The sequence below is a fragment of the Lytechinus variegatus genome, chromosome 16 (assembly GCF_018143015.1).
Source record: "Lytechinus variegatus isolate NC3 chromosome 16, Lvar_3.0, whole genome shotgun sequence".
Taxonomy (NCBI): domain Eukaryota; kingdom Metazoa; phylum Echinodermata; class Echinoidea; order Temnopleuroida; family Toxopneustidae; genus Lytechinus; species Lytechinus variegatus.
In genome coordinates this window covers 3,668,989-3,687,358 of record NC_054755.1, presented here as the reverse complement: position 1 = coordinate 3,687,358, position 18,370 = coordinate 3,668,989, and the positions used below count along the sequence as shown (strand labels likewise).

Here is an 18,370-nt window from a genome sequence, read left to right as displayed (position 1 = left end):
AATGATAATCTTTGGTATCAACTGTTCCAATCTTGAGTGTTATTACTTTTGTACCTAAATTTACTCATCTGTCATTTTAAGACGCCTTGGCCCCACATTTCAACGGCACATGCCCACCAGACCAAACTGTAATCGCTCCCGCTGGCTCAACACAAGCAGTCGCAACGTGGGATTTGCCGGAGCCAGTGGACCCAAATGGTGCGATATATAACTTCACCGCAACACGAAAGTCAGGTGTTACATTATCAGAGGGTACGCATGCTATCGTCATAACTGCTACGGATATGTCTGGAAACACCGCAACTTGTCGGTTTTATGTCACAGTTCAGGGTAAGTGCTAGTAAGTGATTTCCTCTGTCCCCAGAGTTGGTATTCTAAAAACAGTTTTAGCATGAAAAGGGTCCTTGCTGACATCATCAGTGTTCTGAAATGGGGCTAAGTTTTAGCCAATGCTTAGTCTCTGTGTGTGAAACACTATGCCCAGTGCCAGTGTTAGCATTACTTCAACATTCTGAAAACACTGTTAATTGCCTAAACTTGTAAGACTGTAAACATATTTTCGAACACTGCATCAAGGGCATGTTTAGAACGTTGCACAGTTTCTGTCCATCCATCCTGTTTTTCATTCTTGAGATAACCAAGGAATAGACCAGTTCGTAGTTACTTCATTGACAATTTTGGTCAAATGACCTTTCATTTCTTTCATTATGATAGGCAGATTTCAAAGCAAGATATTACGTAAGCTTGCCTTACCTAGCAGGATGAAGATATTGAATAGACCAGGTGACTAGAATAGCATGCCAATGAACACTTTATGAAGGTATTTGTTGCATTCCTAATTTGAATGCATATCATAGCATGTTGCACAGTGTGCTTGGCAAACTGAAATACCAGTCGTTCGTGGACGCATTGTTGTTTTTTGTGGATGTAAATGAATACCACTATTCAAAAGAATATATGAATAATCAAGACATCAAAGTTGGTGCTTATCTCATTAGATTATTAAGCCACCATGTCACTTTAGTACAAATGACCTTCTTCTGATCATGCGTAGAATCTTTTGATCATGCGCAGAAAGGAACTACGAACTGGCTTATTGTCCAAAAGATCTAATCTTAGCTAGGTACGAGCATGCGTACAAGAATGGCAATTATCTTATTAGTCTTATGATTTTAAAGTTCAAAGGGCAAATGTCACAAAGGTCATTATCTATCTGAAAAATATGTTGTTCTCATGATAATGAAAGTATGTTGTTCTCATGATAATGAAAGAACTGTTTCATGGTTGAACTTCAAGCTTGACTCATGTATGCATATACAAGTATGGAAGATCTCTAAGTAGATTTGGGGTCACGAGGCCAAGGGTCAAAGGTCATTATTTGAAAATTTTTGGAATAGATGGTCTGTAGTGTTTTCTTAGCTGAGGCGTGAATTTCAACTGGGTGCCATCAAGAAGGATGAGGAATTCAAAGGTAATGGGATAGGACACGGCAACTATTGACACCATTCCAGAGTTACATGGGAATTTCGTCTATTTCACCCCTGAAATGCTAAAAAATAGACATGGAAAATTGCAAGAAAGCTCTGGAAAATCCCCATACACTTTTCAGATTACTTAATGATGCAGATAGACAGTAGGATGCAAAAAAGAGCCCAAAAATTTCTGTATAAAGAAGGTTTTTGATTGCATCATTAAAGCTCTGTTAATTCAGTTCTTTTCAGCTCTGTCCATTCAGTTCTATAAAACTTTATTCATTCAGTTCTTTACAGCTCTGTCCATGCAGTTCCTTAAAAAGTCTATTCATTCCATTCTTTAAAGCTCTATGCACTCAGTTCTTTAGGACTTTTTACATTCAATTCTGTAAAGCCCTCTCCATTCAGTTCTGTACAGCTCTGTACATTCAGTTCCTTAAAAAGTCTATTCATTCCATTCTTTCAAGCTATATCTATTCAGCTCTTTAAGACTTTCTCCATTCAGTTTTTGAAAGCCCTCTTCTTTCCATTCTTTAAGGCTGTATCCATTCAGTTCTTTAAAGCCCTCTCCATTCTATTATTTCAAGCCCTGTCCATTCAGTTCTTTAAAAATTTGTCCATTCAGTTCTTTGCAGCTCTATCCATTCAGCTCCTTAAAAAGTCTATCCATTCCATTCTTTAAAGCTCTATGCACTCAGTTCTTTAAGACTTTTTCCATTCAGTTCTTTAAAAAAATTGTCCATTCAGTTCTTTGCAGCTCTATCTATTCAGTTCTTTAAGACTTTTTCCATTCAGTTCTTTAAAGCCCTCTCCATTCCATTATTTCAAGCTCTGTCCATTCAGTTCTTTAAAAAGTTGTCAATTCAGTTCTTTGCAGCTCTATTTATTCAGTTCTTTCAAAACTCTATCCATTCCATTCTTTAAAGCTCTATGTATTCAGCTATTTAAAACTTTGTCCATTCAGGTTTTTGAAAGCCCTCTTCTTTCCATTCTTTAAAGCCATCTCTATTCTATTCTTTACAACTCTATCCATTCAGTTCCTTAACAAGTCTATCCATTCCATTCTTCAAAGCTCTATGCATTCAGTTCTTTAAGAATTTGTCCATTCAGTTCTTTGCAGCTCTATTTATTCAGTTCTTTCAAAACTCTATCCATTCCATTCTTTAAAGCTCTATCTATTCAGCTCTTTAAAACTTTGTCCATTCAGTTTTTGAAAGCCCTCTTTTTTCATTCTTTAAGGCTGTATCCATTCACTTCTTTAAAACCCTCTCTATTCTATTCTTTCAAGCTCTATCCATTCAGTTCCTTAAAAATTCTTATCCATTCCATTCTTTAAAGCTCTATGCACTCAGTTCTTTAAGACTTTTTCCATTCAGTTCTTTAAAGCCCTCTCCATTCCATTCATTCAAGCTCTATCTATTCTGCTCTTTAAAACTTTGTCCATTCAGTTTTTGAAAGCCCTTTTTCCATTCTTTAAAGCCATCTCTATTCTATTCTTTACAGCTCAATCCATTCAGTTCCTTAAAAAGTCTTATCCATTCCATTCTTTAAAGCTTTATGCACTCAGTTCTTTAAGACTTTTTCCATTCAGTTCTTTAAAGCCCTCTCCATTCCATTATTTCAAGCTCTGTCCATTCAATTCTTTAAAAAGTTGTCAATTCAGTTCTTTGCAGCTCTATTTATTCAGTTCTTTCAAAACTCTATCCATTCCATTCTTTAAAGCTCTATCTATTCAGCTCTTTAAAACTTTGTCCATTCAGTTTTTGAAAGCCCTCTTTATTCCATTCTTTAAAGCCATCTCAGATTCTTTATAGCTCTATCCATTCAGTTCCTTGAAAAGTCTATCCATTCCATTCTTTAAACATCCATGCATTCAGTTCTTTAAAACTTTGTCCATTCAGGTTTTTTTAAAGACCTCTCTATTCCTTTCATTCAAGCTCTGTCTATTTGGCTCTTTAAAACTTTGTCCATTCAGTTTTTGAAAGCCCTTTTTCCATTCTTTAAAGCAATTCTTATTCTATTTCTTTACAGCTCTATCCATTCAGTTCCTTAAAAAGTCTTATCCATTCCATTCTTTAAAGCTCTATGCACTCAGTTCTTTAAGACTTTTTCTATTCAGTTCTTTAAAACCCTCTCCATTCCATTCATTCAAGCTCTATCTATTCAGCTCTTTACAACTTTGCCCATTTACTTTTTAAAAACCATTTTTCCATTCTTTAAAGCCATCTCTATTCTATTCTTTACAGCTCTATCCATTCAGTTCCTTAACAGCTCTATCCATTCAGTTCCTTAACAGGTCTATCCATTCCATTCTTTAAAGCTCTATGTATTCAGCTATTTAAAACTTTGTCCATTCAGGTTTTTGAAAGCCCTCTTCTTTCCATTCTTTAAAGCCATCTCTATTCTATTCTTTACAACTGTATCCATTCAGTTCCTTAACAAGTCTATCCATTCTATTCTTCAAAGCTCTATGCACTCAGTTCTTTAAGAATTTTTCCATTCAGTTTTTTAAAGCCCTGTACATTCCATTTATTCAAGCTCTATCTATTCAGTTCTTTGCACCTCTATCCATTCAGATCTTTAAATAGTTTATTCATTCCATTCTTTAAAGCTCTATGAGGACAGTTTTAAGACTTTCCATTTAGTTCCATTCCATTCTTTAAAGCTCTATCTATTCGGCTCTTTAAAACTTTGTCCATTCAGTTTTTGAAAGCCCTTTTTGTTCCATTCTTTAAAGCCATCTCTATTCTATTCTTTACAGCTCTATCCATTCAGTTCCTTAACAAGTCTTATCCATTCCATTCTTTAAAGCTCTATGCACTCAGTTCTTTAAGACTTTTCAATTCAGTTCTTTAAAGCCCTCTCCATTCCATTCTTTAAAGCTCTATGTATTCAGCTATTTAAAACTTTGTCCATTCAGGTTTTTGAAAGCCCTCTTCTTTCCATTCTTTAAAGCCATCTCTATTATCTTCTTTACAACTCTATCTTTTCAGTTCCTTAACGAGTCTATCCATTCAGTTCCTTTAAAGCTCTATGTATTGAGCTATTTAAAACTTTGTCCATTCAGGTTTTTGAAAGCCCTCTTCTTTCCATTCTTTAAGGCTGTACCCATTCACTTCTTTAAAGCCCCCTCTATTATCTTCTTTACAGTTCTATCCATTCAATTCCTTTAAAAGTCTATACATTCGATTCATTAAAGCTCTATGAACACAGTTTTAAGACTTTCGCTATTCAGTTCTTTAAAACCCTCTCCATTCCATTCATTCAAGCTCTATCTATTCGGCTCTTTAAAACTTTGTCCATTCAGTTTTTGAAAGCCCTCTTTGTTCCATTCTTTAAAGCCATCTCTATTCTATTCTTTATAGCTCGATCCATTCAGTTCCTTAAAAAGTCTATCCATTCCATTCTTAAAAGCTCAATGCACTCAGTTCTTCAAAAATTTTCAATTTAGTTCTTTAAAGCCCTCTATTCTATTCTTTACAGCTCTATCCATTCAGTTCCTTAAAAAGTCTTATCCATTCCATTCTTTAAAGCTCTATGCACTCAGTTCTTTAAGACTTTTTCCATTCAGTTCTTTAAAGCCCTCTCCATTCCATTCATTCAAGCTCTATCTATTCGGCTCTTTAAAACTTTGTCCATTCAGTTTTTGAAAGCCCTTTTTCCATTCTTTAAAGCCATCTCTATTCTATTCTTTACAGCTCTATCCATTCAGTTCCTTAAAAAGTCTTATCCATTCCATTCTTTAAAGCTCTATGCACTCGGTTCTTTAAGACTTTTTCCATTCAGTTCTTTAAAGCCCTATCCATTCCATTATTTCAAGCTCTGTCTGTTCTTTAAAAAGTTGTCAATTCAGTTCTTTGCAGCTCTATTCAGTTCTTTCAAAGCTCTATCCATTCCATTCTTTAAAGCTCTATGTATTCAGCTCTTTAAAACTTTTTCCATTCAGTTCTTTAAAGCCCTCTTCATTCCATTCATTCAAGCTCTATCTATTCGGCTCTTTAAAACTTTGTCCATTCAGTTTTTGAAAGCCCTCTTTGTTCCATTCTTTAAAGCCATCTCAGATTCTTTATAGCTCTATCTATTCCATTCTTAAAAGCTCAATGCACTTAGTTCTTTAAGAATTTTTCAATTCAGTTCTTTAAAGCCCTCTCTATTCTATTCTTTACAGCTCTATCCATTCAGTTCCTTAAAAAGTCTTATCCATTCCATTCTTTAAAGCTCTATGCACTCAGTTCTTTAAGACTTTTTCCATTCAGTTCTTTAAAGCCCTATCCATTCCATCATTTCAAGCTCTGTCCATTCAGTTCTTTAAAAATTTGTCAATTCAGTTCTTTGCAGCTCTGTTTATTCAGTTCTTTCAAAAGTCTATCCATTCCATTCTTTAAAGCTCTATGCACTCAGTTCTTTAAGACTTTTTCCATTCAGTTCTTTAAAGCCCTCCATTCCATTCATTCAAGCTCTATCTATTCAGCTCTTTACAACTTTGCCCATTCACTTTTTGAAAACCCTTTTTCCATTCTTTAAAGCCATCTCTATTCTATTCTTTACAGCTCTATCCATTCAGTTCCTTAACAGCTCTATCCATTCAGTTCCTTAACAGGTCTATCCATTCCATTCTTTAAAGCTCTATGTATTCAGCTATTTAAAACTTTGTCCATTCAGGTTTTTGAAAGCCCTCTTCTTTCCATTCTTTAAAGCCATCTCTATTCTATTCTTTACAACTGTATCCATTCAGTTCCTTAACAAGTCTATCCATTCAATTCTTCAAAGCTCTATGCACTCAGTTCTTTAAGAATTTTTCCATTCAGTTTTTTAAAGCCCTGTTTATTCCATTTATTCAAGCTCTATCTATTCAGTTCTTTGCACCTCTATCCATTCAGATCTTTAAATAGTTTATTCATTCCATTCTTTAAAGCTCTATGAGGACAGTTTTAAGACTTTCCATTTAGTTCCATTCCATTCATTCAAGCTCTATCTATTCGGCTCTTTAAAACTTTGTCCATTCAGTTTTTGAAAGCCCTTTTTGTTCCATTCTTTAAAGCCATCTCTATTCTATTCTTTACAGCTCTATCCATTCAGTTCCTTAAAAAGTCTTATCCATTCCATTCTTTAAAGCTCTATGCACTCAGTTCTTTAAGACTTTTCAATTCAGTTCTTTAAAGCCCTCTCCATTCCATTCTTTAAAGCTCTATGTATTCAGCTATTTAAAACTTTGTCCATTCAGGTTTTTGAAAGCCCTCTTCTTTCCATCCTTTAAAGTCATCTCTATTGTCTTCTTTACAACTCTATCACTTCAGTTCCTTAACGAGTCTATCCATTCAGTTCCTTTAAAGCTCTATGTATTGAGCTATTTAAAACTTTGTCCATTCAGGTTTTTGAAAGCCCTCTTCTTTCCATTCTTTAAGGCTGTACCCATTCACTTCTTTAAAGCCCCCTCTATTATCTTCTTTACAGTTCTATCCATTCAATTCCTTTAAAAGTCTATACATTCGATTCATTAAAGCTCTATGCACTCAGTTCTTTAAGACTTTCCATTCAGTTCTTTAAAACCCTCTCCATTCCATTCATTCAAACTCTATCTATTCGGCTCTTTAAAACTTTGTCCATTCAGTTTTTGAAAGCCCTCTTTGTTCCATTCTTTAAAGCCATCTCTATTCTATTCTTTATAGCTCGATCCATTCAGTTCCTTAAAAAGTTTATCCATTCCATTCTTAAAAGCTCAATGCACTCAGTTCTTCAAAAATTTTCAATTCAGTTCTTTAAAGCCCTCTATTCTATTCTTTACAGCTCTATCCATTCAGTTCCTTAAAAAGTCTTATCCATTCCATTCTTTAAAGCTCTATGCACTCAGTTCTTTAAGACTTTTTCCATTCAGTTCTTTAAAGCCCTCTCCATTCCATTCATTCAATTTCTATCTATTCGGCTCTTTGAAACTTTGCCCATTCACCTTTTGAAAACCCTATTTCCATTCTTTAAAGGCATCTCTATTCTTTTTTTTTACAACTCCATCCATTCAGTTCCTTAAAAAGTCTTATCCATTCCATTCTTTAAAGCTCTATGCACTCGGTTCTTTAAGACTTTTTCCATTCAGTTCTTTAAAGCCCTATCCATTCCATTATTTCAAGCTCTGTCTGTTCTTTAAAAATTTGTCAATTCAGTTTTTTGAAGCTCTTTTCAGTTCTTTAAAGCCCTCTCCATTCCATTCATTCAAGCTCTATCTATTCGGCTCTTTAAAACTTGTCCATTCAGTTTTTTAAAGCCCTCTTTGTTCCATTCTTTAAAGCCATCTCAGATTCTTTATAGCTCTATCCATTCCATTCTTAAAAGCTCAATGCACTTAGTTCTTCAAGAATTTTTCAATTGAGTTCTTTTAAGCCATCTCTATTCTATTCTTTACAGCTCTATCCATTCAGTTCCTTAAAAAGTCTTATCCATTCCATTCTTTAAAGCTCTATGCACTCGGTTCTTTAAGACTTTTTCCATTCAGTTCTTTAAAGCCCTCTCCATTCCATTATTTCAAGCTCTGTCCATTCAGTTCTTTAAAAAGTTGTCAATTCAGTTCTTTGCAGCTCTATTTATTCAGTTCTTTCAAAACTCTATCCATTCCATTCTTTAAAGCTCTATGCACTCAGTTCTTTAAGACTTTTTCCATTCAGTTTTTGAAAGCCCTCTTCTTTCCATTCTTTAAGGCTGTATCCATTCACTTCTTTAAAACCCTCTCTATTCTATTCTTTCGAGCTCTATCCATTCAGTTCCTTAAAAATTCTTATCCATTCCATTCTTTAAAGCTCTATGCACTCTGTTCTTTAAGACTTTTTCCATTCAGTTCTTTAAAGCCCTGTCCATTCCTTTCATTCAAGCTCTGTCTATTCGGCTCTTTAAAACTTTGTCCATTCAGTTTTTGAAAGCCCTTTTTCCATTCTTTAAAGCAATTCTTATTCTATTCTTTACAGCTCTATCCATTCAGTTCCTTAACAAGTCTATCCATTCCATTCTTTAAAGCTCTATGCACTCAGTTCTTTAAGACTTTTTCCATTCAGTTCTTTAAGAATCTTTCAATTCAGTTCTTTAAAGCCCTCTCCATTCTATTCTTTACAGCTCTATCCATTCAGTTCCTTAAAAAGTCTTATCCATTCCATTCTTTAAAGCTCTATGCACTCAGTTCTTTAAGACTTTTTCCATTCAGTTCTTTAAAGCCCTCTCCATTCCATTATTTCAAGCTCTGTCCATTCAGTTCTTTAAAAAATTGTCCATTCAGTTGTTTGCAGCTCTATCTATTCAGTTCTTTCAAAACTCTATCCATTCCATTCTTTAAAGCTCTATGTATTCAGCTCTTTAAAACTTTGTCCATTCAGTTTTTGAAAGCCCTCTTCTTTCCATTCTTTAAGGCTGTATCCATTCACTTCTTTAAATCCTCTCTATTCTATTCTTTCCAGCTCTATCCATTCAGTTCCTTAAAAATTCTTATCCATTCCATTCTTTAAAGCTCTATGCACTCAGTTCTTTAAGACTTTTTCCATTCAGTTCTTTAAAGCCCTGTCCATTCCTTTCATTCAAGCTCTGTCTATTCTGCTCTTTAAAACTTTGTCCATTCAGTTTTTGAAAGCCCTTTTTCCATTCTTTAAAGCCATCTCTATTCTATTCTTTACAGCTCTATCCATTCAGTTCCTTAAAAAGTCTTATCCATTCCATTCTTTAAAGCTCTATGCACTCAGTTCTTTAAGACTTTTTCCAGCTTTAAGACTTTTTCCATTCAGTTCTTTAAAGCCCTCTCCATTCTAATATATTAAGCTCTGTCCATTCAATTCTTTAAATAGTCTATCCATTCCATTCATTCAAGCTCTATGTATTCAGCTCTTTAAAACTTTGTCCATTCAGTTTTTCAAACCCCTCTTATTTCTATTCTTTAAGGCTGTATCCATTTACCTCTTTAAAGCCCTCTTTTTTTATTCAGCTCCATCCATTGAGTTCCTTAAAAATTCTTATCCATTCAGTTCTTTAAGGCCCTCTTAATTCCATTATTTGAAGCTCTTTGCCATGTAATTCTTTAAAGCTCAACCAGTACATTCTAAAATTTCTGTCCATTCCATTCTTTGAAGCTCTATCTATTCAGCTCTTTAAAATTTTGTCCATTCAGTTTTTTAAGGCCCCCTCCATTTCATTATTTGAAGCTCTGTCCATTCAGGTCTTTCAGAATTTGTCCATTCAGTTTTTGAAAGCCCTTTTTGTTCCATTCTTTAAAGCCCTCTGTATTCTATTCTTTGCATCTCTATCCATTCAGTTCCTTAAAAAGTCTATCCATTCCTTTCTTTAAAGCTCTATGCACTCAGTTCTTTAAGACTTTTTCCATTCAGTTCTTTAAAGCCCCCTCCATTTCATTATTTCAAGCTCTGTCCATTCAGTTCTTTGCAGCTCTATCTATTCAATTCTTTGAAAACTCTATCCATTCCATTCTCTGAAGCTCTATGCACTCAGTTCTTAAAGACATATTCCATTCAGTTCTTTACGGCCCTCTTCATTCCATTCATTCAAGACCTATCCAGCTCTTTAAAACTTTGTCCATTCCGTTTTTGAAAACCCTCTTTTTTCCATTCTTTAAAGCGGTCTCAATTCTATTCTTTACAGCTCTATCCATTCAGTCTTTAAAAGTCTATTCATTCCATTCTTTAAAGCTCTATCTATTCAGCTCTTTAAAACTTTGTCATTCAGTTTTTGAAAGGCCTCTTCTTTCCATTCTTTTCCAGGTGTAGTAAATGGGTACCCGGTAGGAAGGAATTCCTTGAATGCTCGATGCGCCCGATCAGGGTAGCCGTGCTAAAGCCGGGGTAATATTATGTAGCGCTCAGAAACATTTGTATTAAGCGCTATATAAATGTTGCATATTATTGTTATTATTCTTTAAAGCCCTCTCTATTCTATTCTTTACAGCTCGATCCATTCAGTTCCTTAACAAGTCTATCCATTCCATTCTTAAAAGCTCTATGCACTCAGTTCTTCAAGAATTTTTCCATTCATTTCTAAAGCCGTCTCCAATCATTTCAAGCTCTGTCCATTCAGTTCTCTAAAACTTTGTAATGACATTTACTGCCTTTAAAGTTTAAAGCAAAAAAACTCAATTTTTTATTGAAAAATTAATACATCACTTGAAAAGCTGAGTTCATCAGTGAAAAACTAGCTTTTTGAGTGATAGACCTAGTTTTTCCATTCAAAATGTGAAAAACTGTTTTGGGCCAATAAACTGAGTTTTTGTTTATAATTTATTATTAGTTTATATCACCAAAAATTTGAGTTTATCGCCTTTTTGGGACAAATGGCTCGCAATGTTCTTCTTAATTCATTCCATAGTGATCAGATGCCCACAAGAGCTCCTACCCAGTAATTCTCACTGGATCGGAAACTGTTCTCAGCTTGTTGGTAGCAGCTGTACGTTGGGTTGTCAAACTGGGTATAATGTATCAGGAGCAGCTACTAAGAAGTGTGTTTGGGACCAGCGGAGCTCGACGGGCAACTGGGAGTGGCAGGGAAATCAACCAGTTTGCCAAGGTAGTTATGATGGAGATGATGATGATGAAACTGCTGTTGCTTTTGTGGCTGCTGATGGTGATGACGATCATTATGATGATGATGATGATGGTGGTAGTGGTACTGATGATGATTGTTCTGATGATGATGACGATGGAGATGATGTTGATGGTAATGGTGATGATGGTGATGATACTGCTGTTGCTTCTTCGGCTGCTGATGATGATGGTGATGATGATGGTGATGGTGATGATGATGATTATAATGGTGATTATAATGATGCTGATGAAGATGATGATGATTATGATGATGATGATGTTGATGATATGAAATTGGTGAGAGTAATCCAATAGCAATGTGTTATACATCATTTTAAGCAGAGAGTGAGTTTGGATAGTATTGTGATGCTTTGCAGCTGATGTCTAGAATCAAATTTAATTTGATTTAAAATGTACCTGCATCCAAAATTGCACTTCTCATTCTTTTATGCAGCTGTGACATGTCCTGCTTTCCCGGTTGATCCAAGGCGAATGAAAGTCTTTGGCTGTGGAGTGAGCTCCACCAACCAATTACCTCAACGCTATGGAACGCAATGTAGGATCTTTTGTATTGCAACCATGCATATGTTCCTGATTAGGGGAACACCCTTTGTTAACTCAATATGTGGCGAGGACGGGAACTGGTCTCCGACCGTTGAATGTGAACGTAAGTATGATTTCAGGTAGTACTCTATACCTTGTAGATCAAAGTAGTTCAGGTATGTTAATAATAACAATAATAATGATAATAATAATCAAAGGAAAATGAGACTGGAAGGATGAAGAGAGAAGGTGATGCACGGACAGCATTTAAGACAGACAGGAGTTTGCTAGATCAGAGAGTTGGCAGTGACTGAAACAAGGAAGTTTAAAGAAGGAGACGGAAACTGTGCTAGTTGCTTCTCAGGACCAAGCAATTAGAACAAATTAGCAAAGTGCCAAAGTCGAAAAGGAGCATACATCTCCCTCATGTAGAATGTGTCATGACAACAACGAAACGATTTCTCGTCTGGTGAGTGAATGCAGCAAAATGGCATAGACTGAGTACAAAGGAAGGCACGACAGAGGAGCAGCTGCAGTTCATTGGGGTCTGAGAAGTACCATTTATCCCATGCAGAAAAATGGTATGAACATCGGGCAGAGCCCGTAGTAGAGAACAATGATGTAAAACTCCTATGGGATTTTAATATCCAGACAGACAAGGTCATTGAAACTAGATGACCAGATATTTTCTTAAAGAAGAAGGATAAGGAATGTCTCATCATAAATATTGTGATTCCGGGAGGCTGCAGAGCTTGGTGTAAAGAGGAGGAAAAGATACAGAAGTGTAACGTTCTGGCATTGAAACTGAGAAGGATATGAAATGTGAATACGAAGGTGGTACCAATAGTCATCGGAGCCCTAGGAACAGCGGGAACAAGACACAGAAGCTTTCTGGCTGTTCTAGGAGTCGAGTTGTCCTTTGAAACGATACAGAGGGCAAGCTTGCTTGGAACAGCTCATATCCTACGAAAGGTCTTGAATTAGAAAGAGAAGAGGACCCATTTGATAGAATATAGAACAATAACCCTAGATTTCTGGAAGAAGTCCAGTTTAATATACCCACAGAACATCAAGTTGTGGACAATGGAATAATAATAATAATAGTAATAATGATGATAATAATATTAATAATAGTAATAATGATGATAATGATAATATAACACCAGTCATCATTGGTCACTCAGGAATGGTGAAGAAGGGAATCGAAGCCTGCATAACCAAGCTCTCTCCTCATCTTCGGATGGGCAGCTATCTTGGGTACAACCAGATTGATAAGAAAGACTCGGACATTAGTAGTGAAAAGTTCTTATATAGTTGCACTTGAAATTACTTGGTGCTTTATGTCAGAGTAAAGTAATTTAAGAAAAAATATGGATGATAATAATAATAGTAATGATAAAAATAATAATAATGATATAATGATTTTCATTCCAGCAACTTACTGTCCGCCTCTTGAGCTTGCTCCCAACGTGGTTGTTCGGAGCAGGCCACCGACGGGAAACGCCTGCACCGACGGCCCGGTACCTTCCGGTACCATGTGCTTTCTTGGGTGCAGAGATGGTTATGTGTTGAACACGGTCATTGGTATTACTCGGTGCATGTCTGACGGAAGATGGTTAAGAAAAGATAGCAGAACTCCATTGAAATGCATTGGTAAGTGGGGGGAAAAATTGTGTTTTAGAAGGTGGATGGGAGGGGGTAGGAGGTGTATCATGAAATGGGAAATGTCAATATCAAAATTGTTTGCAATTTTATCACCATTTTTGTCTCACCTGCATAGCAGAGTGACACTATAGGCGCCGCTTTTCCAACGGCGGCTGCAATGACGGCAGCAACGTCAACATCAAATCTTAACATAAGGTTAAGTTTTTAAAATGACATCATAACTTAGAAAGTATATGGACCTAGTTCATGAAACTTGGCCATAAGGTTAATCAAGTATTACTGAACATCCTGCCTGAGTTTTATGTCACATGACCAAGGTCAACGGTCATTTAGGGTCAATGAACTTAGACCATGTTGGGGAATCAACATCAAAATCTTAACCTAAGGTTAAGGTTTTGAAATGTTATCACTTAGAAACCATATGGACCTAGTTCATGAAACTTGGACATCATAGTAATCAAGTATCACTGAACATCCTGTGCAAGTTTCAGGCCACATAATTATGGTCAAAGGTTATTTAGGTTCAATGAACTTTGGCCAATTTTTTTTTTTTGGGGGGGGTAGTTGTTGAATTACCATCATATCTCTGTAAGTGTATTGGTCTAGTTCATAAGACATGGAAATAAGAGTAACCAAGTATCACTGAACATCTTGTGCAAGTTATAGTAGTTTTCAAAGTCAGCACTGCTGCTATATTGAATCGCGTGATGCAGGTGAGACCGCCAGAGGCATTCCACTTGTTTACTTAAAAGTCTAGCTGTACCATGATTTTATTTGTCCAATCGTAATGTTTATAACCATTTCACTTCCCCTTGTGGCATTGCTTACATAGCCTGACTGCTACATGTACCTCAGGTAGCTAGAAGTACATGTAGTAAAAGTCAGGGGTTTAGTTTTAGATGAGGGGATATCATCATGATTTTGCAGTTTTCTGTCATAAAATCAGACACAAGCAAAGCAAATGAAACAATGAGGATGTATTATACGTACATTCTAGGAGGTGCAATGCAGGATACGAAATTGAATATGTAATTCGATGACTTTACCAAAAGCCCCTTATTCATCAACATTCTTATAGTATTTAGTCACACCTGTTTTATGCCAGTGTTGATTTGGGTTACCCGTTCCATGTAGAGGTGCTATTTCCTTTTTGTCTCGCCCACCAGAGGTGAAGGCGAGACTTAGGGATCCAAATGTCGTCTGTCGTCCGTCCGTCACAAATCTAATGACACATAACTCCACAGTAATGACATGAGACCATAAGTTGCTTTTCAACCGAACTTGGATGGTAGATGGACGTGGGGGATCTGCATGTTATGCTGCAGTCAGAGATCACATGATATGGTCAAAGGTCATTTTCAGGTCAACGTTATTTACATGCAAGACTTTCTTATGACACCTAACTCAACCGTACATTGCTTTTCAACCAAACTTAGATGGTAGATGGACTTGGGGGACCTGCATATTATGCAGCAGTCAGAGGTCACATGATAAGGTCAAAAGTCATTTTCAGGTCAACATTAAAGTTTATGTGCAAGGCTCTTATGACAAGTGTTATTCCATCCAAGTCATTTCACAATGAAGTTTAGTTACAATTCTGTTGCGTGCCCTCGCAAATCATGATATTTCTGGTTATTTTCATAAGTGGGCGAGACACAAAATTGCTTTTTCCTTGTTTGTTAGGTTTGGTTCTGCTACCTTAGATAAAGATAACCAGTTTGTTGACTCAGTTGGTATGAAATCCATCTCATAAATACTGGGAAGTCAGAAGTTCGAGCCCCGGCTGCGTCAGACCAAAAGACATTAATAAAAGGGAGTTGCTGCTAACCTGTTTAGCGTTCAGTGATTTAAGGGATAGAGCAACGTTGATCTGGTGCTGCAAAGTGGCTGCTGGGCCCACAATCAACTAGGCAAAATTAATTTCCAGAGGATATCTATTTCAGATTTCAATTTCGAATAATAAAACATGGATTTCAATATCAGCAATGTTTTTATGAAAAAGTAATCAAAACAACTCCCCCAAAAAGTAATAATTATAAAAGAGTAAATACACTTATTCTCTTCTTGTACCTTTTTGAATTACTTGTAATACCATATTCAGGCCTTATGTATTTCAATTCATTTTAGGACAAGATCATTTTTCTATGTTATGGCACATGTGGGGAAAATTAAAAGGAATACCAATAATGTTAAAGGTCAATGGGTATTGAAGTCAGCTCAATAGGGTATCAACGGATCTTGAAATAAACCCTGCATGGTAATAATTATTTCTAAATCGTCCCATGAAATCCTTGCATACAGATACAACACCACCTAAGTTTACCAAACCTTGTCCTGTGAATGTTACTGTATTGGTACCTCGGTGCAGCATCTCGGCGAACGTGACCTACAGCATTCCACAAGCTACCGATAATGCAAGTAATGTTACCATCTCGGGCCCCAACGAAACCTTTCCGGTTCTGCTCTCAAGAGGGCGCCATCAGAGGATATATTCTGCACGGGATAGAGCTGGAAACGTAGCCATGTGCCAAGTTGACATCAAAGTGGTCGGTGAGTATCCATTGGGTTGTTATCAGGTGACACCACATTTGCTCCAGTGACAATTGCCCCTGGGCTTTATGTTATGTTTACGGTTAGGTTTAGGGGAGTGTATAGTTTTAAATCCAGGGATGGTCATTCCATTAGTGTGTGGAATTTGCAACGGAGCAAATGTAGGCAGAGCAAATGTCATGGAACCTATTGTCAGTAGTGTGTTGGTATTGTGAGATTAGGTTTAGATATTGGTTTCATATCCTTTTTCATCAGAGCTACAAACTAGTATGGTTTGTCTACAAAAATTTACACATGTAATGTATATATATATATATATATATATGGGACAGGTAATGCAACATCTAGATAGCCCCACCTTGAAGTGTAAAACATTATGCAAGTCTTGGACAATTTTCTTTGTTCTTTTTGAAATGTGGAAAGAGTACTATTTTTACTCTGTTTTTAATTTTCATTTTGTTACCATTTTCTCTCAAAAAGTATGAGTTTTAAAGTAACAGATATGTTAAGAAAACCAAACACTGCACGAGAATGGTCAATATATTATAGAAAATTCTAATAATGGGGTTAGTTTAATAAAATATGAATTTCACGGAAAAGCACTAATTTGGGAGATAGAGATTAATAAGTTAATCCAGAGGGCGCCAGCTCTGATAATATATATATTTTTTGCCAATATAATGTGGAGTGTTGTGGCCCAGTGGATTAGTCTTCGGACTTTGAAGCAGAGGGTCGTGGGTTCGAATCCCACCCATAGCGTAATTTCCATCAGCAAGAAACTGATCCACAATCTGCTGCACTCCACCCAGGTGAGGTAAATGGGTACCGGTAGGAAGTTATTCCTTAAAAAGCCGTGTGCGCTATGAACGCCTAGCTTAGCCGGGTAACATAGGAGCGCCTTGAGCACCTAACAAGGTGGATATGTGCGCAATATAAATATCCTATATTATTATTATATAGATTCATCATAGCTAATGTGACTGATGACATTTTTATTTAGCACCTGTATGCAGAGATGAACCTGAATGGAGGTCGGGATCCCTGAGAGTGGAATCCATGTCTTGCCGAAACCTGCTCGGGTCCACGGTGAGATTTACCTGCACCAACCCCGGAATGAGCCTCGTCGGAATGCGAGAGCGTGTGTGCCAGGAGAATTCACGGTGGAACGGTACCTCACCAACATGTGAAAGTATGTGCAGTTTTCTCATTTTGATGCGGTTGTAACAATTGGAAAATAGCAGTGAACAGAATCCAATAAAACTACCACCAAAGTGTTTATAATTAGGTACCATTGATTCAGGTCCCAAATGTGTGAAAGCTATATAAACTGAAAGTGCATTTTTCAGTTATCTAAAGATTGTGCTCAGTTAAATATATTGGTTGATATTCTTGGAGCAGTAGCGTAGTTTACCTAGGGCCCGTTGCAGAAAGAGTTGCGTTTAAACGCAAGTCAAAAAATCAATCGCAAGTCCCAAATGCGCGCTGTTGATTGGTTGAAAATCAAGTTGCGCATGATTTTTAGAGTTGCGATTGATTGCAACTCTTTCTGCAACGGGCCCTTGGATTGGTAAACACAAAATTATGGAATGCTAATTGCCTATCCATCCATGAATTACAAATTGAGTATACAATAGATCAGGGGTTCTCAAACTTTTTCTTTGAAGGGTCAGATGAGACTTAAAATAAACCTGAAAGGGCCAGGGTGAAGTGGATACTTAGAACAAAAAATGTGCGCGAAGAGCGAAGACCCATACGGCTGGGGTCCTAGATGCTCTCTGGTGCAAATGGCCCTTATTTTGAGAGAATTTACTCCAACAAATTTATAACAGTTTCATATGGAACACAGGCAAAATTAGAAAAGATTTATAAATACAGCGAGAGTCAATAGTATAGACAACAAAATTGTATTACTTTGTTAAAAGGAATGAAGATTGTACCTAGTGTTTCAATTTTAACACATATGTGGAACTGAAGGGAGCGATAATGTTTTGTAGTAGGCCTATCAATATGTTTTTGTAGTCAAAGTAGATTGGCCAACACATTGGCCTTGTGCTCGATTGCTGCAAAATGAATGCATACTTGTCTGTCCATTCTTCATGGAAAACATGATTTTCAGCATCCACCTTTCTTTTCTTTGCAGAATTTGATGCCATCTTGACCTGGCTAACAATTAACATAATTAATGATGACTAATATACTCCTGAGAATATTCGCAGAGCTGAACCGGTTATTAAGTTTACGTTTTAACCAAATTGACCGCATGTTGGAATGTGAGCGCACGTGTTATCAACGTTTGACGTGAAACTACTGCCAATGTAGCGCTGCGCTGGTCATCTAATAAGAACAGACAGAAAAGACTCCACTAAACTTTGTTTATAAAAATTTGACTGCGATTACTTTTATTACGGTTTCATAGATATAAAATGTAGTCATATTGAGCTATTTTCATATTGTGACTAAAAAGTGATTACAAAAAACAACAGAGTCTCGCGGGCCGGATAGAATAGCCGAATCCGGCCCGCTGGTCGTAGTTTGAGAACCCCTGCAATAGATTTTAATGAATAATACACTATATTCATA

At 36.5% G+C, this 18,370-nt stretch overlaps 1 protein-coding gene across 1 annotated transcript in view; it reads left to right on the top strand.

Annotated features, from left to right (window-relative positions):
* Positions 1-18,370, top strand: part of LOC121430180 (sushi, von Willebrand factor type A, EGF and pentraxin domain-containing protein 1-like) — a 106,726-nt gene that overhangs the window by 67,646 nt on the left and 20,710 nt on the right. Inside the window, exons 25-30 of the mRNA XM_041627458.1 lie at positions 82-330; positions 10,818-11,015; positions 11,487-11,699; positions 13,010-13,228; positions 15,542-15,790; positions 16,791-16,979. Of these exons, the coding sequence (XP_041483392.1) occupies positions 82-330; positions 10,818-11,015; positions 11,487-11,699; positions 13,010-13,228; positions 15,542-15,790; positions 16,791-16,979 (1,317 nt within the window). The remainder of the gene's footprint in view (positions 1-81; positions 331-10,817; positions 11,016-11,486; positions 11,700-13,009; positions 13,229-15,541; positions 15,791-16,790; positions 16,980-18,370) is intronic.